The sequence below is a fragment of the Lagopus muta genome, chromosome 10 (assembly GCF_023343835.1).
Source record: "Lagopus muta isolate bLagMut1 chromosome 10, bLagMut1 primary, whole genome shotgun sequence".
Classification (NCBI taxonomy): domain Eukaryota; kingdom Metazoa; phylum Chordata; class Aves; order Galliformes; family Phasianidae; genus Lagopus; species Lagopus muta.
Genome location: NC_064442.1, coordinates 7,333,203 through 7,359,817, shown reverse-complemented (window position 1 = coordinate 7,359,817; position 26,615 = coordinate 7,333,203). Strand labels below are relative to the sequence as shown.

Below are 26,615 nucleotides of genomic sequence, written 5' to 3'. Positions count from 1 at the left end.
AGAAATAGAGCCTAACTCTGTGTTCTACTATCGCAGCCATAGATGTGGCTGCTGGAATGCACCTCAAAAGGCACCAAACTTGCCTCTCTTCAGGATGAAACACATCCCAGAGCTGTGGCAAGTCACCTCACCTGGCTCTGGGGGGATCAGAGCAAGGGGGAGGCATGGGTAGGGGGCGAGGCAGGGCTCAGCCTTCTAATTACCCTGTGAGATACAGAGATCAAAGGCAGTTTGGCAAATGAAGGAGGCCCAGGGCTGGGCAGAGCCTCTCCTGCACGGATAGGCGGGTGGGATGGAGGAGGGAGCGTGCCCTAATGAGCAAACCACCCTCAACCAGCCGGTAGGACAGGTTCTGGGCTCCCCGCAGCTCTTGGCCCAGCACCCAAAGTTCATTATTGCTGGTACATATTCATAAAGCATTAGTGCTGTGGGGCCCCAGGTGTTTGATCAGATCAGGAGCTCATTCTGGCCCTACGGTCCTGCAGGGGAAGCGTGTGCTGAGAACACGTGCACCACACGGGTGGCTTGAGCAAGGAGCTGTCCTGATAGCAGGAGAGCTGTCCCTTGCCATAAAGCCTCACTTATCAGAGGAGCCTAGATGATAAAGTTATCAAGTGTGCAATTTAGTGGGGTTTTTTTGTTGGTTTTTTTTCTGTCAAGGGGGGAGCTTGCCAAGAGCTTCCTGAGAAAAGAACAAAAGAGACATGGCTTATCTGCCCGTGGCATCTGCTCACAGTGGGGCATGCCAGGGTCACTCATGCTGATCGATGAGCAGTTTCGGTCATGCACTGCAACACAGTGCCAGTTCTTGGTGAGGGATGGGGGCTGAATGTGGGGTCTGCTCTGTCCTTCCCATCCTGGGAGGCACTATGGTGAATTGCCACCACCAGCAGCCAAGCTGACCCTGGGAGTTCCTTTCAGATTGGGTTGGGTTGAGCTTTGAGAACACATCTCTAAGAGGCCGAGCCCACATCTGTGCCTATCAGATAGACCAAAAGAAGGGAGTTCTGTCCTCTCCTACAGCCCTACAGCCCTTGGTTTCCCGTCTGTAGCGTGAAGACACGTTTTCTGTTAAAGAAACAGCATGGATAAAACCTTAAAGACTGCACAGCACTTGAATTCAGAGAAGGGGTTATATAAAGGTGCTTACATTAAGCACCTTACTCAGACACACCAGCTCTAATCTGGATCTAATCTTGTTTATCGAGGTTAGAGCAAAGGACTTGAAGCTGAACTGGTGAGGATCTCATCTGAGCCCTGACACCATCAGCAGGAGCTGAGCAACCTGGGGAAGCGTGCTGCCCTTTGCTGCCTTCCTTTTGATTCACACCCCGAAGGGAACTCATAAGGAGCTTTCCATGCCCTAAGGATATTCAGTGTCTAGGTTCCTTCAGACAGCCCTGAATTTCCTGCTACCTAAGCATTAGCATCCCTGCAAGTTTAATGTTTAAAGAAACCATTGCCCTTTTCATGGAAAGGGCAGAGGATTTGGAAAGCTTTTTTTTTTTTTTTCCCCTCTAGAAAATAAACAGAATAGCTGAGCCAGATGCAAGGATTGGCCTGGCCACAGATGTCTGCTGCAGCCATCGGAAACCATGAGCTGGCAGCGAGTGGATGGTGACGTGGGGCAGACTGGGCTGCAGGAGGCTCACGATGCTGGCACTGAGCACAGGGTTATCCAGTTAGGGGGATTAGGGGCAGGCTGGGGCTTAAGTGTCTGAGATGGTGCTGTGAGTGGCTTCTCTTGCTCGGAGGAGCAGACATGTAGCAGGACAGAGGCTTTGTTCCACGGGGCAACAAACCTTCCCAAGTCTTTGTATGAAGCTGCTGGAGGAATGGGATGGGTTCAGCACTGGGGTGGCTGCAGTGGGTCAGGAATCCTCCAGGGTGTAACATTGCTCTGATTGCCAGATAAACCTGAGCCACTGAACTTCGTAACGGAAGGATAGCAGAAATAATAGCCAAAACTGCAGCAATAATCGCTGCAAACACACGGGCTGTGAGACGAAACGCATGGGCCTTTATGGCTGGCAGCTGCTGGCACAGATTTTGCTCTTGAGCAACTGGAAGCTGGGGGTTGTTCGCCTCGGTCAAGGGGAACATCTCTGTATGAGATTGGAAACAAAGAGGATTGTGCTTCAGAAACATGCAGCCCCATCACTATGTCCTTCCTTATCACCCCGGCTCTGTGGCCCAGGATAGGGCTATCTGTGCGACTCACAAAGGGTTACAGCACTGCTGGGCTTGGAAGATCTTCCCAAAGGAGAAACCAAACCCAGTGGTAAATCCTGCTATAACAAGGCCTAAATAGTCCCTGCAGAAAGGAGTGAAATTATGCCTGACCTTTGACCTGCCCAACTCTTTCAAGTAGAGCCATCCCTTGCGAAAACTTGGCTGCATGAAGCCGGGTGTGGTGCGGGGCTGTCTTCATGCATCACCACTTCCCTGTGTTTCGCAGGTTACTGCTCTCCCTTCATGTGCTTCTTTCCTCTTCCAGCTGGGATCCCCCAGCACAGGGTCCTCCCAGCACAGGGTCCTCCCAGCACAGGGTCCTCCCAGCCCTGCAGCTCAGGGGTCTACCATTCCTCCGTTTGAGGAGCCTCGTGCAGCCAGGACAGGGATCCTACAGGGAGCGGGGTTCTGCCAGCCCTCCCCATCTCTGCTTTTAATATCCTTTCCCATGCATGTTAGCAGGGACATCAACATTCATGCCCCAGGGGACAGAAGGAAAACATTCTGCTCGTTGTTTTTAGAGAGGCTGCTGATTTCTCTGTAGCTCCCTCTGGGTCCCGCATCCTCTCTTAGACACGTCCAGGCAGTTGCTCCTTGAACAGCAAAACAAACACCCTTGTCCTAGTTGCTCGTGTACATCCCTGGGAATCGTGCCCTGTGCTCTCCTCCTCCTGACCTTGTTTTCCACTCAACACAACAGCAGCAATTACCCTGAGCTTGAGGGGTTGTTAGAAAGCAAGCGCTGCATCCCGTCCTCTCTCTCCTTTCCAGCCACTGCTTCTCACCGTGCCAGGAGCTAAAGGCTTGCTGGTGTCTCATCACTAACAAATGGAAGTCTGTGCGGGCACTGTGTGCGTGCTCCCCGCATTCCTCATGCCCCACTGCTCCGAGGATACGTGCAGGACTTTCTGAGTGGGACGTGGGCACCTGGCCGCACCTCAGAGGCACTGTGCCTGAGTGGCTGGGTGCTGGAAGGGGGATGGAAAATGAGGTGGGTTATAGTGCAGAGCAACACGGCTGAGCTGCTGAGGTGCCAGAGCCAGGAGAGGTGCAATTCTGGGGAAGAGTCAACACTGAGCAGCATGGAACTATCTGCAGTTGATCAGTTAATTCTAAAACGGGGCATTTTGCAAGAGGAGATAAGATCAGCTTTGTGTTCGGGAGGAGGGAGAGGAGCGGATTTCCAGCGCAGAAGCAGATCGTCCTGCATTCATTTACCGTGTGGTTTCCTGTACCCTCCTCAGAAGCGGTTGCTGCTGAATACGAATTCAACCCGAGACTGCTTAGCCCCACTGTTCCTGCCTTGTGGGGCCGAGCTCCTCACTTGGCACCAACCCTGGAAAACAGCAGGGCTTTTCCAGCACGGGTTCTGAGCGGACACCACTCAAAGATCAGCTTGTTCGCACCGTGCCGGCCCTCCCCGCAGCGTGCCGCGCACACCCAGCATGCTGCTGCCGTGTGGGTGCACCCCAGCACCTCGCTTCCAGGCTGCTAACCCAGCACCTCGCCCTACGATGCCCATTTTGCTTCGATCCCCCCCACCCGTAGCCGCGACCCGCCGGGGCAGCCGCTGCGGGGCTCCAAGGGGCCGGGCCGGGACCGCCCTGGGGGCGGGCAGCGGAGCACGTGGGGCCGGGCCGGGCCGAGCCGGGCTGGGCTGAGTCACTCCCCGCCCCGAGCCCCGCGGTGGAGTGGAGCTGCACGGCTCGGCTCGGCTCGGCTCGGCTCGGCTCGGCTCGGCTCGGCTCGGCTCGGCTCGGCACGGCACTCAGCATGAAGACAGTGAGGCAGTGGCAAGCGCTGCTCCTGCTGGCGCTGGGGCTCACGCTGCTCGTGGTGGTGGCCGGTGAGTTGGGTGCTGTGATCCCGGGACGGGGCCGGGGTGCACAGCCCTGAGAGCGCAGGGGGACGGGTAGAACGGAGCCTGGAAGCCGTACATAACCGAGTCGCGCTATGTCCCGTGCTTGCAGGGGAGGATAAGCGTGCCAGCAGTGTAAACAGCTCCTGGAAGCGGTTAATGCGGCACCTCCCCTGCGTCCTGATGGGGTGCGTGACCCCAAAGGGATGAGTGAACGAGGAAAGGGGTGCAGAGTCACGCGCGGGCTGTGGGATGGGCCGAGGGGTGCTGCTGGAGGCTCTGCTGGGTCCGTTCTGGGTGCCCGTGCAGGCAGCCCTGACCCTGCCTCCCCCAGCCCCGCTGGGTTTTGGAGGATGTTGTTTTTGCCTTCCCGCCAGCTCATGGGTTCATATAAGCAAACATTTCCCAAAGCGGTGGCTGCTCTGTTGTTTCGGCTGCTGGCTGTCCAGTCTGCGGCAGCGCTGGCCTTGACCAGGGAAATGCACGTGGGAAGGATGGAGGTGCTGAACCGTTCTGAGAAGGCCAAGAAATAGGAGCATCTCAATCTCCAGAGGAAACCGTGACCTGTGTGCTGTGCTGCTGGGCAGGGGGCTGGCGAGGAGACACGGAACGTACGGGATAATTCTGGGAGAGGATAAGAGCCTGCTTGCTTGCAAAAAGCAAAGCATAAATCTAGCAGCGGGACCCCTCCCGTCCCAACCCTGGGGAGAAATGTGGGGAATTTTACACCGCTTCTCCTTTGCTTGCTGCGTCCCACCCCAGGAACTCTGGGCTGCCGAGGAGCACGCATCACAGGGAGCCGCAGGGCGCTGGCAGCGCAGTCCGTGGGACCCTCAGCACGGGGATGCATCCCAGGCCGGCGTGGGGCAAAGGTGTCCCAGTGTATCAGCCTGAGCCCTCTCCTCCCGCGCCGTAGCTCATGGCAGCACATTGATGGAGCATGAGGTCATGCGGAACGCGCTGGGCAGTGCAGGCAGCGACTTGAACCGCTGCCCAAATTTTTCTGCCTCCCGAGGCTGGGCTGAGGGAGACGCTGCACCTTTTGGAAATCGGCGTGTAACTTCGGGTCCTGCCTGGCCTGCCTGCTCCCAATGCGCACCCTGCAGTTGTGGAGCGTTGGGAAGAGTGGGATTACCTCGGAGGAGCCCTGCTATTAAAAGACTGGTGATAGGAGCTTGCTAAGTGATAGCTTAGGCTAATGAGAGCTATGCTGCCTGCTGCTTGCAGGGCTTTCAGGTAGTGGGGGTGGTGGGTCTCCACCTGAGTTCAACCCTTGCTCTGAGCTCAGCAAAGAGGTGGCACCAAGCGATGCACTGTTCTAGCACCTGGCATGCAATCAGTACAACTTTCAGCCACGCCGGTGGAAATCTGCTCCGTGTTTATGGAGAGTGCTACTGTTCTGCAGCTGTTAGGGCAACACACATTGGAGGTGGGGGGAATTCCCTGATGCCGTGCAGCATCACACAGAGTAGGACAATTCTTCCAGTGCCTCCAGCATCTGAGCTGAGGCACGTGGGCCCCCCCTACAAGGAATGTTTTGTCTTGCAAATGCTAACTTTTGTTAGGAAATCCCAGCAATGTGAGCTGCCTGATTCCCTGCAATAATCCTGTCCTGCTCATGGCACTGTGCCCCAGCCTGGCTCGCCCTGCTCCCTGGCTCAGCAGCGTTCCCTGGGCTCTGATTTGACATTCAGACTCTGTCTAACAGATTTTTCTGTGTCCAAGGAGCCCTGCGTGCCTGTCCCGGATAGCTCTGTTGGTCACTGCCCTTCCTGAGATACCCAGCACGTGGGTCCTGCCTGGCTGGGCTTCTCCTGCCAGCCTGGGATGGGGCCACCTCCACGTGAAGCTGGGGCTGTGGAGGCTGCCCAGCATTGGTTTGACTCATAGTGACATGTGGCTTTGCTGGTAGGTGACTTCTGCAGTGTGAACTACTGTCAGAATGGGGGTACCTGCCTGACTGGCATCAATGAGACCCCCTTCTTCTGCATCTGCCCTGAAGGCTTTGTTGGGATCGACTGCAATGAAACAGAAAAAGGTGAGGCTTGGGGAGGAACCTGTGTTCCCATCACGGGTGACTGGCACACAATGAGGATGTGCTGACTGCTTCAACAGAAATGAACTGTACTGCATCCTCAAAACACTCTGGGTGCTCTTATTTCCCACCTGTGCCCAGCTGAGAATCCATTTTCCTCTGTTCTCTTTCCCCAGGCCCCTGCCACCCCAATCCTTGCCACAACAATGGTGAGTGCCAGTTGGTCCCGAATCGAGGGGATGTCTTCACTGACTACATCTGCAAGTGCCCCACAGGGTATGATGGGGTGCACTGCCAGAACAGTAAGTACAGCAGGGAACTAAGGGGACACCAAGGTGACAGGTTGGGGACCACAGGGCTCTGCTCTGGGGGATGCCATGGCTCTGAGCTCACCTCCTAAGCCCTCCACCTCCTCTGTCTCCTAGACAAGAATGAGTGCTCCTCAGAGCCTTGCAAAAATGGGGGCACCTGCGTGGACATGGATGGTGACTACGCCTGCAAGTGTCCTTCTCCCTTCTTTGGGAAGACTTGCCATGCCCGTAAGTCCCCTGTGCTGATGCCTAGAGATCCCTTTCCATCCCTGCTCTATAGAAGAGTTATCATCAGCAGTGCGGTACCAGTGTGCTGCACTGAGCCTGGTCCTGATGGAGGTGAAGGTGCCACCTCCTGTCCAGTACTCTGACAGTTGGCAAACGAGCTCCTGGCATTGTTCCCTCATCAACTCCTCCCTTTGCTGCCATCCTCAGGCTGTGCCATTCCGCTGGGCATGGAAGGAGGGGCCATCTCTGATGCACAGCTCTCAGCCTCCTCCGTCTACTATGGTTTCCTTGGCCTCCAGCGCTGGGGGCCGGAACTCGCTCGCCTCAACAACCACGGCATTGTCAACGCATGGACCTCCAGCAACTATGACAAGAGCCCATGGATCCAGGTACTGACGGGAAGAGTAAAGTGTAGGTCTGTCTACATCTGGATGCACACCGTGCTCACCTTCTTGTCCTGTCCAGGCCAACCTGCTGAGGAAGATGAGGCTGACTGGCATTGTCACACAAGGCGCTCGCCGTGTGGGCAAGGCGGAGTACGTGCGTGCCTATAAGGTGGCCTACAGCCTGGATGGGCATGAGTTCACCTTCTGCAAGGATGAGAAGCTCAACACAGACAAGGTGGGCTGGGATATGGGGCTGGGTGCTGGGCTTGGGTCAGGACCACGCAGAGACCCATCCCAGCAGCATTTACTTGACCAGAATCATATCATAGAATCGTAGAATGGCTTAGGTTGGAGGGCCATTCTGTTCTGACCCCCTCCTGTGGTCTGGTTGTCCCCCACCAGCTCAGGCTGCCCAGGGCTCCACCCAACCTGACCTCGGGCACCTCCAGGGATGGGGCACACACAACTCATAGTGCAGACAAAGGAGCAGCACTGATTTATTGGGGTCATTTGGATAACGACTTTGTATTTGACACGTGGTGGGATGTGGGCATGGTCTGCAGATGCTGGTGAACAGCTTGCAATGCTCTGTGCTGAGCACAAGACCACTGTGTATCTCACAGCCTCAAGTCACTGAGTGCAGCATTCTCCATTTTTTTTAATGGCAAATGCATCCTGACTGCTTTTTCTGCATCCAAGGAAGGGCTGGGAATATCTGCCTTGCTTTAACCAACAAAAAGTCTCACTCATCTCCACAGTGCTGGAAAAAAAAACCCATATGCAAGCATGACCTGACAGCACTCTTCAAACAGGTGTCACGTTTTGGGGACTGCAGCCATAGCTGCTGTGTTAAAAGAGTTAGGGATGCTGCCAACTCATGCAGTCCTCGGGTAGCCCAGCTTCCCTGCTCTGCCCATTTTGGGCACCAAACCCTGTGCAGTAGGCAGGGGGCTGCAGGATGCTGGGGGCTCAGCCCTGTGTGCTGTGTCAGATTTTCCAGGGGAACGTGGACTACGGCACCATGCAGACCAACATGTTTGACCCTCCCATCACAGCACAGTTCATCCGCATCTACCCCGTGGTGTGCCGCCGTGCCTGCACGCTGCGCCTCGAGCTCATCGGCTGCGAGATGAATGGTAAATGCCCCCCTGGGCCACTGCTGGTCCCCGTTTGGCCAGCGGGTGTTCATTCTTCTCACGGTGCTGGGAGCTTTAGGGGCTGTTCATCCCACAGCTCAGCTGGGCCGAGCTGCACTCTCACACTGCTTACCCTTCCCAAGCTGTCTCACTTCAGTCTGTGGTTTCTCATTGTTCCCTATCTGAGCCCCTACCCGGCTGGTTCTCCTGTGGGAGAGCTTAACAAGCAGCAGAAGATCAAAGTCCCGTGGGAAACGTGACTGATGATTAGCCAGAGCCCTCGGCTTGCCCCTCGCCTCCCCACATTCCTGCTAAGCACACGTCCTAGGCAGTGCCTGGCGCTGGGCTCTGAGCCACATCCTGCTGCTGCCCAGGACCGAGGTGTGTCCTTGTGCCGGGCTGTGCTGTCAGGCTGCAGCAGGAGGCACTGTGCTGCAGGGAATAGCTCTGCTATGAAAACACCGTCCTGGCTGTATCCAGGAGAGCTGGTGAGCTGCATCCCTGCACCTCTGCGGTGCTTTCCTGTGCTCCCAGCTCCTGCTGTGACCACGGGGATGTGCCACTGGTGTGCGGGGCTCTGCTGGCTGCGGTCGGGTGACGGTGCTTTGGACTCTTTCCCTTTCACTGTCTGTATAAACCGTTGTGTTACAGTGTATTTCAACACGGCAGGTTGCTCGGAGCCTCTGGGCATGAAATCCCGCCTGATCTCTGACCAGCAGATCACAGCCTCCAGCGTCTTCAAGACGTGGGGCATCGATGCCTTTACCTGGTATCCCCATTATGCCCGCCTGGACAAGATGGGCAAAACGAATGCCTGGACAGCACTGCACAATGACCAGTCCGAGTGGCTGCAGGTGGGTAAGGGCTGGGAGGGCTCATGGCACACCTCTGTGCACCCCAGCCCAACTCCTCCCCTCTGTTTTGCAGCAAGGATCGGGTCTGTGCTTCTATTCCCAGGCTGGAATGGGAACAAATAGTTCTGAAATTTCCTTCTCGGTTTCCTTTGCTCCGCTGTTTTTATACTTTTCACATGATTTCATGACATAATGGGACAAAGCTGTTTAGATATTTGTCCCGCTTTTAATTTTATTTGGGGAATGATTAAAAGCAGCTGCTCCTCAGCTCAGAGTGAACCAGCTTATCAGGACATCTCCCAGCGGGGTTGCGGTGACACACTGCGCTGGGCTCTGACACTGAAGGCTGTGTGCTTGTGGACGTGTAGGTAGATTCACATGTACACCTATATATATATAAATATGTACATGTATGTGTGGTTAGCGTGGCCCTCGATGAACATAAAGAAGGAACAAAATTAAGGAGACCTTTGGCTCTTTAGCTGCGTTACCCCGCGCTGTGCCAGCAGAAGTAACGCAGTGTGGCAGGGCAGGAAGCAAAGCAAACAGCACAGAAACGATCTCCCTTGCTGCCCAAATGTCAGCCTGCATTCAGCTGCGTGTTTTCTCATCCAGAATCACTTTCCATTGGAAATGCATTTCCTCTGGGAGTCCTTTTTAATTATTTTTTTTTAAATTGGGATTTTTGCCATCATTCCCGCGTTGACCTCTCCAGCACGAGGTGCCAAAGCAGCCGCAGTGATGTGAGGGGAACAGTTCCCTGCCCTGAGGGTGCTCAGGGGTCAAATATTTCCCACAGCATTTCATTAGTCCTGCTGGGGCAGGGGTTGGTTGAGCAGTACGCAGGGACTCAGCCCCATCTCTATTCCAGATCGACCTTCGCGACCAGAAGAAGGTGACGGGCATCGTTACGCAGGGAGCTCGTGACTTTGGCCACATCCAGTACGTGGCAGCCTACAAAGTGGCCTACAGTGACAATGGCACCTCCTGGACTGTGTACAGGGACAGCCAGACCAACAGCACCAAGGTATGGGGGCGGCGAGCCGCGGGGGCTTGGGGACACCTCCCGGCTTGAGGGCCGTGCGTAAATGGCGTCGGGGTCCCTGTGATGCTGACTGCTTCTCTCTCCCCCCAGATCTTCCACGGCAACAGTGACAACTACTCGCACAAGAAGAATGTCTTTGATGTGCCCTTCCACGCCCGCTTTGTGCGCATCCTGCCCGTGGCCTGGCACAACCGCATCACGCTGCGTGTCGAGCTGCTGGGCTGTGACGAGTAGGGGCGTGAAGGAGGGACAGCCCCATCCCCATCACCCGGCCCACACTCTGCCCACCCCGCACACCCCCCGCTCACACCTCCCTCTCCTCCTCCCCGAATTTTGGAGGGAGGCTCCGGGCGCTGCCTTGCCTCAGGGGGTCCCCTGCCCTGCGCTGGGGCTGCAGCACTGCACTTTATGGGGCTGCTCTGGGTAGGATGCGGGGATGGCTCCTGCCCTTCTGCCCTGCAAGCTGTGAGTGAGACCTTCTCCTCTGAAAATGGATCTTGGCTGTGGGACCCTATCCTGCACGCAGGTCTTGGTTGCAGCCTCCCCTAAGCCTGGAGATGACTTTTCTCCCTTTTCCCTCTGCTTCCAGCAGTCAGCAGCAGCACCCTGCGTGCGCTGCACCATAGTTTGGGGCTCAGCCGTTGTGGGGGACCAAACCTAACCTCTACCATCCCTCCTCCTCCCTGCATGGCCATGTGAAGGAGCTACAAACCTCAGCTCTATCCCTTCTGCCAGGCCCCGGGGCTCTCTGCGGGCTGTATCAGTGCTGCATAGTGCGAGGGGAGTGCTGAGAGGGGGAGAGGCTGCTCCTATCAGTAGTTCTTCCTGCTGCACTGATCTTGTGGCAGCTGAGAGCCCTCCCCAGCCCCCAAGAAAGCAAACCCATGGGTCTGTGGGGTCGAGTAGTGAGGGACATCCACCCTGGGCACCCTGCAGCCCAAGGCAGGGGGGTCTCAAAAATGTTCTTTAACCTCTTTTGATCACATTCCCAGGGTACCAACACTATTGTTATGGAGCAGCTGGAGGAGGTGGTGGAGCAGCCCCAAAACAGAGCCCTGATCCTTTTTGTATCCTGATTTTTCCCTTTTTGGGGTGGTGATGCTGGAGCTGTTGGGATGGGCAGTGGGAAAGCATTGAGCCAGCACCAGCGAGTGGGATGGCTGCTAGGAAAGTGTTGGTGGCACCATTGTCCCCGTGGACTGGTATGGGATGTGGCCACAGCGCTGGGCTGGCTTTGGGAAGGACCGAGGGGACCCAGGTGGCGCGGCCTTGCTCCAGGGTGTTGTTGACAGTATTAAAACTGAAACTTTGGGTTGTTGGCTCACTGCTCTGTGCTTGCCGTCTCTCAGAGGCATCCCTCCTGCCCTCACACACTCCTGGCTCCCTTCCTTTCTCCAAAAAACAGTACCAAGGATTGTATACATCCTCCCCCCGGCCTCCACCCCATCCCAGCTGCTGGAACCTGTGCCTGCAGCTGGCCGAACGCAACGCGATGGGACGTGGGGATGGGAAACTACTATCAGCACCCCACGCCCTGCGCATCCTCCTTTGGCTTTGATCCTGGAGCAGATCCCCAGCTTGGAGCAAAACCGCTCTCAGAGCTGCAGCTTTGAGGAAGCTGTGGCCAAACCTCTTGGGCATGCTGCTGGATGGGGGCTGCTGGTTGGGATCGATGCTTGGGAGAGGAGGGGGCACTGGGGTGTGGTGGAGGAGCTCTACCACTGAGTAGGGTCCCTGAAGCTGATAGGAATGGCCCAGAGCCTCCTGCATCCCTCCATCACCTCCTGCATTCACCACAGCCATGGCTGGTCGGAGACAAATAGCACCCAGAGCCAGAGCAGGGGGGACGACACTCCCACCCAGACGTGCCCTCTTATCGCCGGGAAGCAGCAGCAGAGATAAGGGCAGCCTGCTCTGAGTCTGGCGAGACAGCTCTGAGGTAGGGAGGGCTCTGCAGGGAGGGCAAAAGGAGCCAAAGCCACATATCACTGCAGCTGTCACCACTGCCCCACTGAGAGGCTGAGCCCTTCCCTGCCCCACAACATTTTCTTCCTCCTGCCCAGCACCAGTGCTGCCCTTGAGGGCAATGAGGGCTCCCTCACCCCATGCAGACCCCCACCCCTGCCCCTCGGATGCTGCTCCTGGAGGCAGGAAGGCTGGCATGCTGCGGCACCCCACTGCCCGCCTGCAGGAAGCAGCCGCAGGACAGCATCCTCTCACCAGCACCAGGAAACCCAGCACTGCTCACAGCCCCTTCCATCCTGCAGCAGATCTGGGTTTCCCTCCCCACTTCCAGCCTCAAGCGTGGGTTCCTCCTGGAGCTGCTGGCAGAGACTGAGCCGCATCCTGTGCAAGCAGCGTTTTGCCAAGAAATCCCCCTCCAGGACCAGGTCGAATCTGCCATTCACTGGCTCTGAGGTTGAGCAGCCGAGCTGACACCTTTATGGCTCTGTTTGATCCATCCCCAAACACCTGCCCATCTCACACACTGCTGGGTTGGATCTGCACTGACCCCACAGCGCTGCCCCACCCGGCTGTATCCCTGGGGAGCTCAGCTCCAAGCCCAGCTCCAGGATCATCCTCCAAGCAGCAAGGATGGGGGTCACAAAGCACCCTTCTCCCAGGGAGGGCTCTTTGCGGGGTGCTTTGGACACACTGCAGCTTTTTCTTCCTCTGGCAAACAATGGGGGTGGCAGCGCCAAGGAGCAACATGCCCTGGTGGGAGGGGACCGTGGTGTGGCTGCAGCACGGGGACACGGTGCCGGGAGAGGTAATCACCCCATTGTGGGCCACGGGACAGCGCGGCGTCGTGCCGTCACGCACCGGGGAGGCCCCTCCATGGGGACCCTGTGGCAGCGCCACGTGATTCGGTGTCAGAGAATCATAGAACCATTAAGGCTGGAAAAGACTTCTAAGATCATCCCGTCCTGTTATCTGCCTACCGCCAACAGTGCCCACTAACTGTGCCCCCCAGCATGTGAAGCTCAGCTGCGTGCACGGCACCCACACTCTGTATCTCTGTCCCTTGATGAGCACGGCTGAGCAGAGCTGTGAGACCCTGTGCGTCCCAATGATCCCAGCCACGCTTCCCACGGGGGCAGAGCCGCAGGAGACATGGCTGATAGCGCCGTGTCCCAGCCCCTATCAGCCCGCTCCGGTGCCAGACGGGCTCAGTGCCTGCAGGATGGGGTCGGCGGATGCTTTATTTTCACACGCGGTGTTTTCTTTCCGGTTTGACGCCATCCTGCACGGTGGGGCAGGGTGCAGGGGGCAGGGAGCAGGGAGCTGGGCCCCGCGCCTCATTTCCTCGCCGTAAAACAACAAAGCAGAGCAGGGTCAGGGCACACGCGTGGCCCCGAGGCCTGGCAGCGTCCAGCTTGGCAGTGGCTCTGGAATTACGTGGGTGATGCCCTGACGGAGGGGTGCAACCGGATAGTCTAAAGGTTTTGGTACAGACCTCCCAAACCCACCATCCTGGAGCTGCTCGTGCTCGTGGCACTCCTGCAGAGTGCTTGCATGGCACTGCCATTGCCAAAAGTCGGTTCTGTGGTGGGATGCAAGGTGCTCTGTGGCAGTGTGTGTGGCTGTGAGTACGGCATCACGGGGCTCACCCCAAGATTTCAGCATCCCCAATGGAGCACACCTTTCCCCTCATCTTCTCCCTTGCACTAGGCAATGCTGGCGAGCAACGCATCATGCAGAGGCATGCAGTGAGGGCACACAGCTCTGGTTGGGTGTGACAGGCAGGCAGGGGGCTCGGGGCACCCACCCCTACTCCATCCTGAGAGCAGGGGGTTGGGAATAGCGTGTGTTTCCCTTTAAGAGGCAGGCCCTGGAGCTGCTTCCTCTCAACTCTGAGAGCCCTAAACACACTGCATCTGCCTGCAGCCTGCCCGCTGCCTGCTGCTGCTGCCCGCCGTGAGTGGGGCAGGGGATGGGGCTGGGGACGGGGACGGGTGGCACATGGGGTGAGGCGCTGTGTGGGATGAGGAGGGACGGCAGGGACAGCATCACCGCATGGGTGCTGGGCATCGCTGATGGACGTCGCCGTGCTCCACGCCGCGAGCGCTGTGAGCACGGTGAGCACCACGCTGCCCAGCGTAGCGGTGGAGGATGCTGGCACGCTGGCACATCACCACGCCATGAGGTTGGGGATGCAGCGGGGTGAGGTTCAGGTGTCCCCAGCCCAACGTGTGCGGCTGCGGGTGCTTCGTGCCCGTCCCAGCGCCCTGTGCCCGCAGCACGTGGCTGTGTGTGTGCATGTAGCGCACAGAGGTGGCACCGGGCTGATGGGGTACCATCCCATCCCATGCTGGGAGCATCCAGCTGCGCTCCCCCGCCCTGGTGGCATGGCCGGAGGTCACCTCTGTCCCCTGCACTGTCCCCGCCGCGGACTCCGGCACTCTCTTGCAGCGCTCCTAAACCTCATCTCAACGCGGGGTGCGGATGTCAAACCCCTCCTTGCAGGGGCTGAGGGAGGCTCCGTGGGTGCCGGGCCCCCTCTGCCGGCTCCGGGGAAGCTTGCAAGCCCCGCTGCCCTCCCTGAGTGCCACCCTTGGGTGCCAGCAGGAGAAGGGCTGCGGGGACGTGGGGCACCGGGATTCTCCTATGGAATGTGGTTGGTGTGTTGCATGGGGACACCCCTCTGCTTGTGTCCTTGTGTGCCAGGGAACGCTGGCCGTTCTGGGGTCACCCTACAGCATGAAGAGTGGCTGGTGTGGGGCTGTGTTGAAGAAATTTGGGTGGTTAACCGGCTGTGGAGGGAACACTGGTCCTTTTCTAGGCATTGGTAGGATGAGGGGTAATGGCTTCAAGTTGCCACTGTATCAGGGGGAGTGTCAGGACAGATGCTAGGGAAAAAGTATTATCTGAAACTGTGGTGATGCAGTGGCACAGGAAGGTGGTGGAGTCACCGTCCCTGGAGATGTTAAGAACTGCGGGGATGTGGCACTGAGGGACGTGGTGGGGATGGGCTGATGGTCATACTAGGTGAACTCAGTGGTCTTATCCAACCTTAACGATCCTATGATTCTGTGAAGGCCCAGGGTCCAGCCTCATTCCCCAGCCATGCTGCTGCTCTCACTGCTCCTCAAGGCTGCCCTGCTGCGGCTGGTCAACTCCTACCACCCCTTCTACAACGGCTTCTATTACAACCACGTCATGAATGATGATGATAACGGGCACGAGAAAGGTACCACGGGCTGAGGGGACTGGAGAGTCATGGCAAGAGGCTGAGATGCTCCCTCCACCTCGAGGAAGGGGATGGGACCCACATGTTGGGAGCCTAGAGGAGCACATGGAGTGCTCACGGGATGCTCAGGCAGCTGAGGAGGTGGCTGGAGGGAGGGAGTGGAACAGCTGCAGGGAGAGGTGAGGACCATTCCCTCACATCTTCCCTCCTTGTCCCCAGTGATTGATTTCAATGGGGTCAGGCTGGTGGTGGAGACCTCCAAAGAGCCCATCTATAGCTTCAGCGGTGCTAATGTCACCCTGCCTTGCCACTACCACCACGAGCCCGAATCTGAGGCCAAGCACAAGATCCGCATCAAGTGGTCCAAGCTGCGAGATGACTACACCAAGGAGCAGGACGTGCTGGTGGCCATTGGCAAAACCTACATGGCTTTTGGGGACTTCCGAGGCCGCGCTCACCTCCACCGGACCGGACAGCGCGAAGCCTCGCTGCTCATCAGCGATGTGCGCCTGCAGGATGATGGCAAATACCGCTGTGAAGTCATCGAGGGGCTGGAGGATGCCAGTGATGTGGTGGAGCTTCGGCTGCGAGGTGGGGGCTGGCCAGCATGGCCCTTGGGTGGCAGCAGGGAGGGTGGGTTGGGAGAGGCTATAGGCGGAAAGAGGTTGGGATACTCAGCGTGATGCTTTGGGGCTTAGAGGGGAGCTGTAGGCTTGTGTGTTCCTACGAGCCAGCCATCCCCACGACAAGGGTCTGGCCACCTCCCTGTTGGCATCCTTGATGGTATTCATCACAGAAAGGCTTGGGTTGGAAAGGACATCTAAGATCACCCAGCTCCAACCCCCTGCTGTGGGCTGGTTATCCCCACCAGTTCAGGTTGCCCAGGGCCCCTTCCAACCTGGCCTTGAGCACCTGCATGGACGGGGCACCCAGCTCTGTGCAGCCTGTGGCCCCCTGTCCTCTGTGTCCCTGTACCCGCAGACCGTGTATTCCCATGGCAATATTCCACCCCCTGAGACACCGTGTGTGTGCTAGGACTGTGATCCATATGTCCCTGTTACCCTACTCTAAGCATCCCCATCCTCATGTGCACCAGTGCTGTCCCCATGCGTGATTGCACGTATCCCCAGCACTGAGCCCCTCTGTCCCTGTGCCACCAGATGTCGCTGGCATCTTGTTGCTGGTGGCTGCTTGCCCAGAGCGTCTCTGTGCTGCTGGCGGCTCTGCACCCTGGGGTGATTGAGTTTGACTTTGGGTGGGTGGGCGTGCTGCCCTCTGAGCACCCCGTGTGCCCCCAGGCATCGTGTTCCCCTACCAACCACCCCGCGGGCAGTACAGCCTCAACTTCCACGAAGCCAAGAGAGTGTGCCAGGAGCAGGGTGCCCTCATCGCCACCTTCCACCAGCTCTTCCAGGCCTGGAGCGAGGGGCTGGACTGGTGCAACGCGGGCTGGCTGGCCGATGGCACCGTGCATTACCCCATCCGCCTGCCCCGCAAACCCTGCGGCGGGGTGCATCTCGCCCCGGGCATCCGCAGCTACGGCCCCCGCCACCGGCACCTGCACCGCTTTGATGTCTTCTGCTTCTCCTCCACACTCCGAGGTGGGTCCCCACGGGGTTGTGCCACGTGGTGGCGTCCCACGTCCTTGTTGTCCCTAAGGATATGGCGCGCGGCGATGCTGCGGGTGATGCTCAGCCCCATGCACTTCCCTCCTGATGCCGCTCTCCTTCTCAGGTGAGGTTTTCTACCTGGAACACCCAACCAGAATGACGCTGGAGGAAGCCAAGCAGGCGTGCCTGGACGCTGGAGCAGAGATTGCCAAAGTGGGACACCTCTACTCTGCGTGGAAGTTCCACGGGTTGGACCGCTGCGATGCTGGCTGGCTGGCGGATGGCAGTGTCCGCTACCCCATTGCCAAGCCCCGTGCCAACTGCGGCCCCGCGGAGCCTGGCGTGCGCAGCTTTGGCTTCCCCAGCAAGGGCAGGTTTGGAGTCTTCTGCTACAAGGAGAGATAAAGAACGAGGAGGGTTCCTACCCGGCCTGAGGATGTTCCCATCCCAACGGTGCCTGGCCTTGGGTGTACCCAGGGCTGTTTTGGGAGTGACTGGGTAGGGGGAAACTTCTTTGGTTTGAATTCTTCTTCCTTTATGTTTTACACTTTCTGAATGCAGCAGGAGGCTGGGCTGGAGCATCCTGCTCTAGAGCAGGGGACTGGCTCCATATGGGCTACATGCAAGGACGATGGCCCTTCTCCCTCCATCCTAGTTCCATGTCCCTGACTGCATGGGACCAGGGCATGGAGTAGGCATCTCCCCTACAGCCCAGCCCCGCTGCATCCCATCCCTGCTGCAGTCTCGTCCCATCCCACTGAAGGATGCTGCTGTGCCTGTCCCCGTGGTGGTGCTCGTGCCTTATATCCATGCACCCCACGCCCGGACCCCATTTGAACTCTGGTGCCTTCTTCTTTTACGTGTTTTGTTATGAAAACGATGATGTATTTTCCTGGACCTCTTCTAAATAAATCAGTGGAGAAAGCCCTGGAGCAATGTGGCAGTGTCCCCACTTCTGTCTCAGTGCGAGAAATGGAGAGAAGTTGGGGTCCCCCACCAAGACACCCAGGGACATGCATGGAGCAGTCAGAAATGTGCCATGCACGCTTCATCCTTGGCTGAGCTAGCTCATAATGAGTGCGAATTGAACCCTGATCTGGAAGGCAGAGGGTGAAGCGTCTGCTGGTAGTGGGTTTTCCTGCTGTTGGGTTTTAGTTGGAGTGTGTTCCTGGGTCTAACCCCTCCTGGGCACCTCCTGCTCCATGCCGTTCCCACCTGCATTCAGTGCCAGGGGTCCCCCCGCCCTTCTGTCCACACAGCCCCTTTGGGTTCCCTTCCTTCCCTGCTACCCCACCCCACTCAGCCACCTCCCTCTGCCCCCCAAATTAAAAAAAAAAGGAACCACAGCGACCCTTTCCGATTTCGCTCTCTTTATTATTTATCACTCTTTCAAAATAGGATATGTTCCAAAAATATAAATAGGTGCAGGGAACGCTGGTGCCCCGCACGGTCCCCTGGAAAGAGCACGTCGTCCCGGGATGGGCGCAGCGCTGTGGGGCGGTGGTGGGGGGCTCTCAGCCTCCCCCCGTTCCCCCCACCGCAGCCCCCGGCCCTCCCGGTACATTCACTGCCCCTCTGCCCACCCGCCCCGACGCGCCGCAGCAGTAGGATTCTGGAAAAAAAACATAAAATAAAATTAACCCCAAAAGGTGCTGATCACCCCGGAGATTAAATAACAGAAATAATTACATTGTTCGTGGATAAAATCAGGAAAAAAATAATCATCTTTATTATTTAACTTAACCCCCTGCCCTCTGCGATCCCACCCCCCTCCCCATCCCCGAAGGCACGATGATAATTGGAACCGGACCGTTAGTAAGAATGCTGACTTCTAATTTGCTTTGCTTTGGTGCTTGGAAAACATTAATTTTTTTTTTCTTTTTTTATATATATATACACAAAGGTGGGTTTGTCTGTAATATAATTTTTTTTTTTCCTTATATGACAAAAAAGCAACAAGAAGAAGAAATCGCCTCTGTTAATATAAGTGTTCCGTAAAAATCTCTCTTTTGTCTCTCTGCTCACCCCTCGCCCCGCTTTAATGGGTGGGTCTGTGCATGACACCGGGTCTCGACCGGCTCCGGGGGCTCCTCTTGTATAGCCGGCGCTGGTAGCTGGAGGCTGCTGGGAGAAATGGCATCGTTATTGGGATGAGGAGAAACAGGGGAGGAGGGAAAGCAGGGAAAACGCAGCACCAGGAGCGCAGCACTGCGCTCTCCTCCGTCCCTCCCGCCTGCTTTCCCCAGCTCTGGGACTGGGCTGGAGCGGAGCTGGCCAGGAGCCGGCCGGCATTTGAGGGATGTGATTTGGCTGAGCTCGATGTCATTGTTGGGAAGCTCCGAGCAGGGATGGGAGCGGGGTGTAGGCAGCCTGGGGATGGGCCGGGACGCCTCGAGAAGGGCCAGAAACCCGGCCCCATCCCTGGGGCCAGCCCTGTCTCCTCGGCAGGGCTCCCCACTCCCGTCCTCTGCTACTCACCAGCTGCAGGAGCTGCTCCTTTTTTTTTCCTTTTCTTTAAATAGCCTTGGCTCTTATTAAGCTTTTTGCTCCATCCCTCAGCTCTACCTCGGGAAAGCTTCCAGCACAGCATCTTCCCATGGCTCAGCACTGCCCTACACCCAGTGCCACCCAATGCACCTGGAGGTGCTCAAGGCCAGGTTGGACGGGCCCTGGGCAGCCTGATGCGGTGGGGGGGCAACCAGCCCACAGCAGGAGGTTGGAGTTGGGTGATCTTTAAGGTCCCTTCCAACTCAAGCCATTCTGTGATTCTATGATTAATTCGATTCCCATTCCTCCCAGCTGCGTGCATCCAGCACCTCGAATATCCACATCCAAATCACAATATCCCAGGGGAGAGAGGGGGGGAGGGGGGGGAATTGTCCAAGGGCATCCCTGTGCACCACCCCCCAGGTGTGGATGACTGGCATGGCTGAGACGTACGGTTTGTGCAGGATATCCGCGGCTCCTCCCAGCGCCCGTTGGGCTGGCAGCGGATGGTGGGCACGTGGCGCTGGATGTAGCCATGGTCGCACTGGTACCGCACCAGGGAGTTGATCTCATAGCGGTCCTTCTTCCGGCCAAAGGTCCGGGCGTTCTCCACTACAGGTGGGTCCCCACAGGCAACTGCAGGAAATGGGGAAAGACAGTAAGAGACGGAGAACCCCTGGCAGGCGGCTCTCAACCCGTCAGCCCCATTGCTGCTTCTCCTGTGCTGTCCTGTGGGGACAAGAGGGAATGGCCTCAAGTTGCACCAGGGGAGGTTCAGGTTGGATATTAGGAGAAGCTTCTCAGAAAGAGGTGATGCGGTGGCGCAGCTGCCCAGTGAGGTGCTGGGGTCACCGCCCTGGAGGTGCTCAAGAGCTGTGGGGATGTAGCACTGAGGGCACAGTGGGGATGGGTTGATGGCTGGATTAGGTGATATTAGTGGTCTTTTCCAAACATGGTGATTCTGTGGCGTCTGTAAGTGGGTGATGGCCGCTCCTTCTGACCTTTAAGTGAGGCACTGATGGGGTGGAAAGATGCAACCACCTTGCCCATCCCTAAGATGTGGTGGGAGTGATGCCCTCCCTCGTTATTCCCCTGCTGGAATGGCATTTCTGATCCAGATAGTTTCTGGGACCCACGTGGGCAGGTGCTACCCCTCAAGCTTTTATAACATCCATCAGCCAGACCCAGGGCTAGAGAATAAGCTGAGAACAGGGAGATTGTTTCCTTAGGAGGGGAATAGATGGAGATACTACAAAAACAGCACCATTGCTAAAGAAGTTCAAAGAAACCTAAGTTCATACAAACTTCAGTGGGAGGCAGGCTTACAGCATCGACGTTCCTGGCTGAACATGGGGCTGTTACTCTCAAAGAGCTCAGTGGCAGAATGAGGGCTCATTCCCCTCGTGCCCCAACCCCACAGCCATTGATTGAATCACCCCCATCTTGCTGGTGCACAGCAGGAGTTCACCTGTTCCCTTCTTGCACGTGAAAGGCAGGTGATAGTTGCAGGGGACGTCGTTCCATTCGCCTTGCTCATGCCAGATCATCACAACGCAGTCCTCGCCCGCGGAGAAGAAGTTGTCAGGTTGGTTGGGCCGCCAGTTCTCAAATTGCTGGGGGGAAGGAAAACACTCGAGCCTGAGTCCCTTCTCTCCTTCCCTCCTTTGTGTCTCCTCCTGCCTCCACCTGCTAGAGACCACAGCTACCTGCACTGCTACTGCAGCCATACGCCTATGGCCATGGTGCCACGGAGCTCAGCCTCTGGTCAGGCGTGGTTTCACCAGAGCTGGTTAAAACCAGGAAAAACCATTCAGCTGAGGGCTGCCTTCACACCTTATCCAAGCACTCAGCGTGTCACTCGAGGGCTCTGTCCCCAGCACCATTCCTCCCACCAAGAACACCAATTCCCCCGCCCCAGGCTGAGGACTAGGTCTGTCCCAGTTGCTCACCAGCGAGTGCCCATCAGACCAGCGGAAATCGTTCTCCACAGCCCTGTCACTGAGGCCGATCCACTGATAGTCCTGTGCATGGCCTGGGAAAGCAGAACAGAAATAGAAGGGTAGGTGCTGGCTCACCACGCTGTGTGCAGGCACCCCTTTTCCAGCTCACCTCTTCTGGACCTGGGGCCCTGGGGTCATCTAGCACTTGCTTTTCACATCATTTTGCACAAACCTCTCCACCATAAACATGGAGTTCAGTGGATGGACCCCTCTCTGTTCTCACATCCCCCAGGCAGCCCCAACACTCACTGTTCACAAATTCTTGTTCCTCTGGAGTAATGATGCTGCTCAGGTGGGCTTGATGTTCTCGGCACCTGGACTCTGCGTCCATCCACGTCTCCCTCTCTTCAAAGTGCCTGTAGCAATGGCCCTGGAACTTGATCCAGCCTTCCTCACAGTTTGCCAGGTCTGAAACACACAAAGAAGGGTTGAAAAGGAGTTGGTGCAACGTCTGACAGCTTTCCAACTCACCTCTTGGCAGCTCACACACTTGTGGCACAGGCCAACACATGGTCACCTCCTCTAAAACACAAAACCTGACAGTGTTGCCTGCATGGCATCCCAGGGAAAATGATCAGAAGACACCCAAGACAAATGCAAAAGAGAGGGAAGCCTATGCTGAAGATCCCCTGTTTGTCACCAAGTTATGGGTGCTATTGGAAAACTCAAGTGACACAGAGTTATTTCGGAGCAATTCCGTCCCCATTTGTCTTCCTCGACTATTTTTTACTATCTGATCAAAGCAACAACCCTCTTTTTTCCTCCTGCAGAGTTTTGTTGCTTTGGAAAGCGTCTTTGAAACCTGAATCTCCATGACAGAATCGACATTCGTACATCAAAAAGGAACTGAGTGGTGAGAGCCCAGGATGAGGCAGTCACATTCCTTGCTGTGGTTCTGCATTTTAGAAGAAAAGCAACCCAACCAAGATGGGAATAAAGAGATATGAGCAGGAACTTGCTGCTCTTGGGGTGGGATTCCATCAGTCCTGATGCCTCCATCCCTTTGCATCCCTTTCTGTGCTCAGTTTCTTTCTACTGTTGTTAGCTTGGTAGGTCACTGTTGCTTTCAATAACAGAAATTCCTGCTGATCCGCCCTTCTGGTCTTCTTCCAACTGAAGACTGCAGAGCTGCTCCACAGGGCTGGCAGCAAGGTGAAGCATTTTGATGTTTTCTGTGCTTTCTAACTGATCAAATGGAATATCTGGAAGTAGTTGTAGCTCTAGGCAATCCCACTGGAAAACACCAGCAAAAACTCATGGAAGGGACACTGACATCGTGACAGGAAGGACTGACTCCTGAGCGTCCTGGAGACTGAAAGATTCTAGGGAAAGGAAGATCTGCCTCATGGCAATAATAAAGAATTACATTCACCACTGAATCTGAGTCCTTTCTTTCTTCTTGTATCACCCAGAAAATGGGATGCAGGCATTATGGTTTATGATGGATGCAGGCATAAATCATAGAAAAGAGGAAAGAGAAAATTAAGTCTTGCTTGGAGCAAACAAGGTCATGAGCAGCTGCAGGGTAGGAGTCTTCTGGCAGAACAGAAGGCAGCAGGGATGGGTAAATCAGAGGCTGATTAGGTTGCATTGACAAAGAGACATAAAGACAGCACCATTCGTGCCCAAATGGTCCAAAAATCCTGAGACTCTTTTTACAGTTTACTCCATATGCTCATGTTGAAAGCAGAAGGAGAGACGCAGAGAAAGATGAAGAAAAACCCAATGCATGTTAGCGTGACTTCATCTCAAGGTGAGTAAGAAATGCAACTTATTCCTCTTGCTTGAGCAAGGCAGGGGACCTTCCTCTCAGTTCAGCTGACAGAAGTTCGGCCTTTCATCAGTTTTAAGAACAAAAAAATGCTTTTTTTTCCTTCTTGCAGAAACAAAAAGAAGTAACAGTGCAGGTCAGAGTGCGCCTCATTTTGAGGTAAAAATAGGTCACTTTATGTTTTCTCAGATATACATTCCCTGCTGGCTTTACCACAGGAAGCCACGTTGAAGGGATGACAGAAATGTCATGCTGTGTCACATCGGTGGAGACTCCTGGAGTGAAGGAGGCTTCTTCACAGAGTGAAACACAATCATTTTTACATGGCTCAGTTGAAGCATCCTTCCATGAAATTCCAGTCTAGCAGACAAAGTTTGCCTGGGGTGGAGATGTACTCAGATGTTCCCCTACTGTCACAGACGAACAGAAAGACCCTTGACCCAAAGATGCAGCCATCAACACCATCACAGTCTGCATGCAGCTTCACCGGAGAAGCTGAACACAAACAAGAAGGCTGAAGAGGACGCCACAGGTCCCTGCTTGGGAATCTTAGAGAACACGATGCTGTGATGAAGAAATGAATCAGAACATGAAAGCAGAAGGCTCAAAGCTTTTCCCTACTGTGTTCCAAGCTGGCTGTTAGAGGTTAGCTAATGTGATGGGAGCAGCTGGGCTCAGCTTTCTGGGGATAGGGCTGGAAGGAGGTAATGAGGCTGTTAGTAAGATTAGCTGAAGCCGAGTAGGCCGTACCGATCTCACACAGGTCCCCTCCGTAGCTGGGAAGGCATAAGCATTTGAAAGAGTCGATGCCATCAACGCAGGTAGCTCCATTCAGACAGGGGCTTGAGTGGCACTCATCAGTGTCTGCAAGAAATCAAGGGCTTCCATTAGGGCTCTGGGCAGAGAATTCCACCAAGAGGAGAACTTGTTTCCTTGCTTGTTAGGAGGGAGCATCGGTTGTTTTGGGAGAACTTGTTCAGGTCTTATTTGATAACATACTGCCACTGCTGCTGCTGGAGGAGTGAAGTCAAGAGACCCAACCCACCCTATGAGGAAGGCATTCTTGTGATGTCGCCTGATGGTTGAACGCCGCTCTGGAGATGTCAGAGCAACCCCAGCAAGACATTTCCAATACACAGCACTCAGTGACTCTGACAGCTGTGGAAACTTCTTTGCCCACCAGCTACCTGATGGGCAGAACACACCAACTGCTGCTGGGTCACAGTCAGAAGAACACCGTGAAACAGATCCCTGACACACAACTAGCATTGCTGGAGATAGTTTTTTTCTTAATTCTAATTCAGATGAAGTCCTGGGGTAAGAAATCTCATCTCAGTGAAGCTAAGTGCAGGAAAGAAAAGAAGTGGGTTCAAAGGTGGTTCAGCCTTTTCCTTTTCAGGATCACAGCAAAGACTATGGTAGCCTCTTCCTTGGTGAAGAACTCCGGAGTGCAGTGCACCTCTCCACACTACTTGTTTTTTCCACTTGTGATGGGACTGGAAGAAGATGTGCATCTTTCTCAGCTGCTCATTCCCTCATGGTGGAAACTATTCCTACTTTCCCATCTAGAGCATCCCTTAAGGCGCTTTCTGCTTTCTCAGAGGTGAAAAGAGAAGTTGGTATGGGAGGAATTGGACTTCCAACTCTTCAGTGTTTCTCAACCTGCTAATTAGCACAAGCCTGGGTACTAAATGCCGTCATCTGGTAGCACTTCCATCCTCTGTCTTCTTGGGGAAGAATGAAGGAAGCACGGAAGCAGGTCACAGGTAGGCAGCTTGATCTATATACTAGAAAATCTAGTTTGTGCTGGAATTAAAGGTCTTCTTCCAGTATATCTCCAGATTGAGCCTTAGTCCTACTTACTGAACTTAAGAATCAGAAGGAAAACCATTCAGAATGAAAAGATCTCAGAGATGTTCAATTCAAGAAAGAGGACTAATAAAAAAGTGGGTGGACACCCATGCAGATTATGTTAAAAGATTGATTAGATCTTCATGCAAGACAACATTTCATTCTTTTACACTCAGAAGAAACAGAATGCTGTGGAAGTGCTGACTAACACACTCCATGCTCTTCTGGATGAGAGGGGTTAGTGAGGAAACATTCGAAGATGATGAACATGCTGGCTATAGGAATACCAGAGCACAGTAGTGATGGGAATATCTTGCTGCCCAGCAGCCAATATCTGATAGGTCAACTAAAAGCTGACATGCTCTGTAGTGTGCCTGAATGATATGAAAAACTTCCTGACCTTGGATGGCAAATTGTTTTGTGCTTTGGAGCATGAGAATTGTCTTCTTTATTCTAGATCATATCAATATGAGCAACATATTTGTTCCTCAGACGTTTGATGAACCACTTAATGCCAGTTTTGCAGCTAGCCCTTCACTGAGAGAAGGAATTTCTGCCTCTGAATTGCTCTTCTAAATACTCATGAAAGACTTCTATATTCAATATAGTGCAAAGAAAATTTGAGATCTCATTTCCATGACATTATGAAATACTTTGAGAGTTTCCAGAACGTATGAGGGGCTGTGTGCCTGGTAAGAGCCTGGTTGGCTCTTGTCTGCAGCGACACTTGGAGTTCTTAGGAGACAGAAAACATAGGGGAAAATGAAATGTCCTCAGGGATGATGACAGCTCTAGAGGATCCCTGGTCTTCCCAACAGCAGTGGCAGCAGATGTTTCATTGATCCCAGTGGGCTCCAGCTGAACAAGGAAGGAAAGGCTCTTCTTTGTCCATCAAGCTCCATCAAGAGGAAAGCACACTGTGGAAGTGGAAACAAAGCATGTACAAAGCAGAACATTTAGTGGGGAAGGAAGAGCCTTTGGTCATCCTCAGCAATGTGGAGTAGAGTTTTGGTACATCCAAGGTCTGTTCTGAGATGCATGGGACTCGCTGGGAGCTGCCATCCCTGGTACTGAAGGAAGAAGGAGCAGACACATGCAAATTCGTTGCCACAAGTCTCCAGGTGGGAAATAGCACTGGAAAAGAATTTCCTTTTACAGATAAGGTATATAATATGACTGCTCATATTATATATGTTATAAAAACAAAGCTCTGCATACAACATGTATGTTATATACATACACACATACACTTGTATATATCACACAAAAAGTGCAGTCAGTAGCGTTAGGGAAACAGACAAATACAGATGAGACAGCATTTTCTTTTCATGAGCACGGTGCAAATGGCTGGAAAGAAGACATTCTAAGCACGTGATGATAAATACCAAACTCCTCCTTCAGCCCACATGCTGTTGGGACAGCGACTGGATCTCCATCTGGATGCTGAATCATAGCATTGTTTGAGTTGGAAAGTCATCTGGTCCAGCTCCCCGCTACGAACAGGGGCACTTACAGCTTGATCAAGTCACCAGGCTGATATCAGGAAACTCAAACACGTTGGCCAGCCTGGAGGAAAAGTTGCTGATTTTGGTTCCCCCAGAAAATCTGGTCTTTTAGAAC

General features: G+C 55.0%; 3 protein-coding genes across 4 annotated transcripts in view; 2 read left to right on the top strand and 1 right to left on the bottom strand.

Annotated features, from left to right (window-relative positions):
• The first annotated feature begins 3,894 nt into the window (after positions 1 to 3,894).
• On the top strand, positions 3,895 to 11,397 carry MFGE8 (milk fat globule EGF and factor V/VIII domain containing). 2 transcript variants are annotated; one of them, XM_048956471.1, is made up of 10 exons: positions 3,895 to 4,078; positions 6,003 to 6,128; positions 6,302 to 6,427; positions 6,551 to 6,664; positions 6,872 to 7,053; positions 7,130 to 7,285; positions 8,042 to 8,186; positions 8,838 to 9,040; positions 9,912 to 10,067; positions 10,176 to 11,397. In XM_048956471.1, the coding sequence occupies exons 1-10, from the start codon at positions 4,006 to 4,008 to the stop codon at positions 10,317 to 10,319; spliced, it is 1,425 nt and encodes a 474-aa protein (XP_048812428.1). In that variant the 5' UTR covers positions 3,895 to 4,005; the 3' UTR covers positions 10,320 to 11,397. The 2 variants fall into 2 exon arrangements, with proteins under 2 accessions (XP_048812428.1, XP_048812429.1); XM_048956472.1 differs by having other exon boundaries at positions 3,897 to 4,078; positions 8,856 to 9,040.
• Positions 11,398 to 13,922: 2,525 nt separating this feature from the next.
• Positions 13,923 to 17,936, top strand: HAPLN3 (hyaluronan and proteoglycan link protein 3). The gene is made up of 5 exons (XM_048956064.1): positions 13,923 to 14,003; positions 15,125 to 15,276; positions 15,496 to 15,867; positions 16,575 to 16,877; positions 17,011 to 17,936. Exons 2-5 carry the CDS (start codon positions 15,153 to 15,155, stop codon positions 17,289 to 17,291), a joined length of 1,080 nt encoding a protein of 359 aa, XP_048812021.1. The 5' UTR covers positions 13,923 to 14,003; positions 15,125 to 15,152; the 3' UTR covers positions 17,292 to 17,936.
• A 552-nt stretch (positions 17,937 to 18,488) lies between these two features.
• The window catches only part of ACAN (aggrecan), a 43,851-nt gene continuing 35,724 nt past the window's right edge, over positions 18,489 to 26,615 (bottom strand). The window contains exons 13-17 of the mRNA XM_048956610.1: positions 21,623 to 21,781; positions 21,323 to 21,405; positions 20,842 to 20,986; positions 19,827 to 20,009; positions 18,489 to 19,007 (exon numbers count right to left, since the gene is read on the bottom strand). Of these exons, the coding sequence (XP_048812567.1) occupies positions 18,925 to 19,007; positions 19,827 to 20,009; positions 20,842 to 20,986; positions 21,323 to 21,405; positions 21,623 to 21,781 (653 nt within the window). The 3' untranslated portion in view covers positions 18,489 to 18,924. The remainder of the gene's footprint in view (positions 19,008 to 19,826; positions 20,010 to 20,841; positions 20,987 to 21,322; positions 21,406 to 21,622; positions 21,782 to 26,615) is intronic.

Coding starts and splice junctions, on each gene's coding strand:
- MFGE8 (XM_048956471.1), top strand. CDS start 4,006: ATGAAGACAGTGAGGCAGTGGCAAGCGCTGCTCCTGCTGGCGCTGGGG. Junction 6,129..6,301: donor CTGCAATGAAACAGAAAAAG/GTGAGGCTTGGG, acceptor CTCTTTCCCCAG/GCCCCTGCCACCCCAATCCT. Junction 6,665..6,871: donor TGGGAAGACTTGCCATGCCC/GTAAGTCCCCTG, acceptor TGCCATCCTCAG/GCTGTGCCATTCCGCTGGGC.
- HAPLN3 (XM_048956064.1), top strand. CDS start 15,153: ATGCTGCTGCTCTCACTGCTCCTCAAGGCTGCCCTGCTGCGGCTGGTC. Junction 15,277..15,495: donor TGATAACGGGCACGAGAAAG/GTACCACGGGCT, acceptor CCTTGTCCCCAG/TGATTGATTTCAATGGGGTC. Junction 15,868..16,574: donor GGTGGAGCTTCGGCTGCGAG/GTGGGGGCTGGC, acceptor GTGTGCCCCCAG/GCATCGTGTTCCCCTACCAA.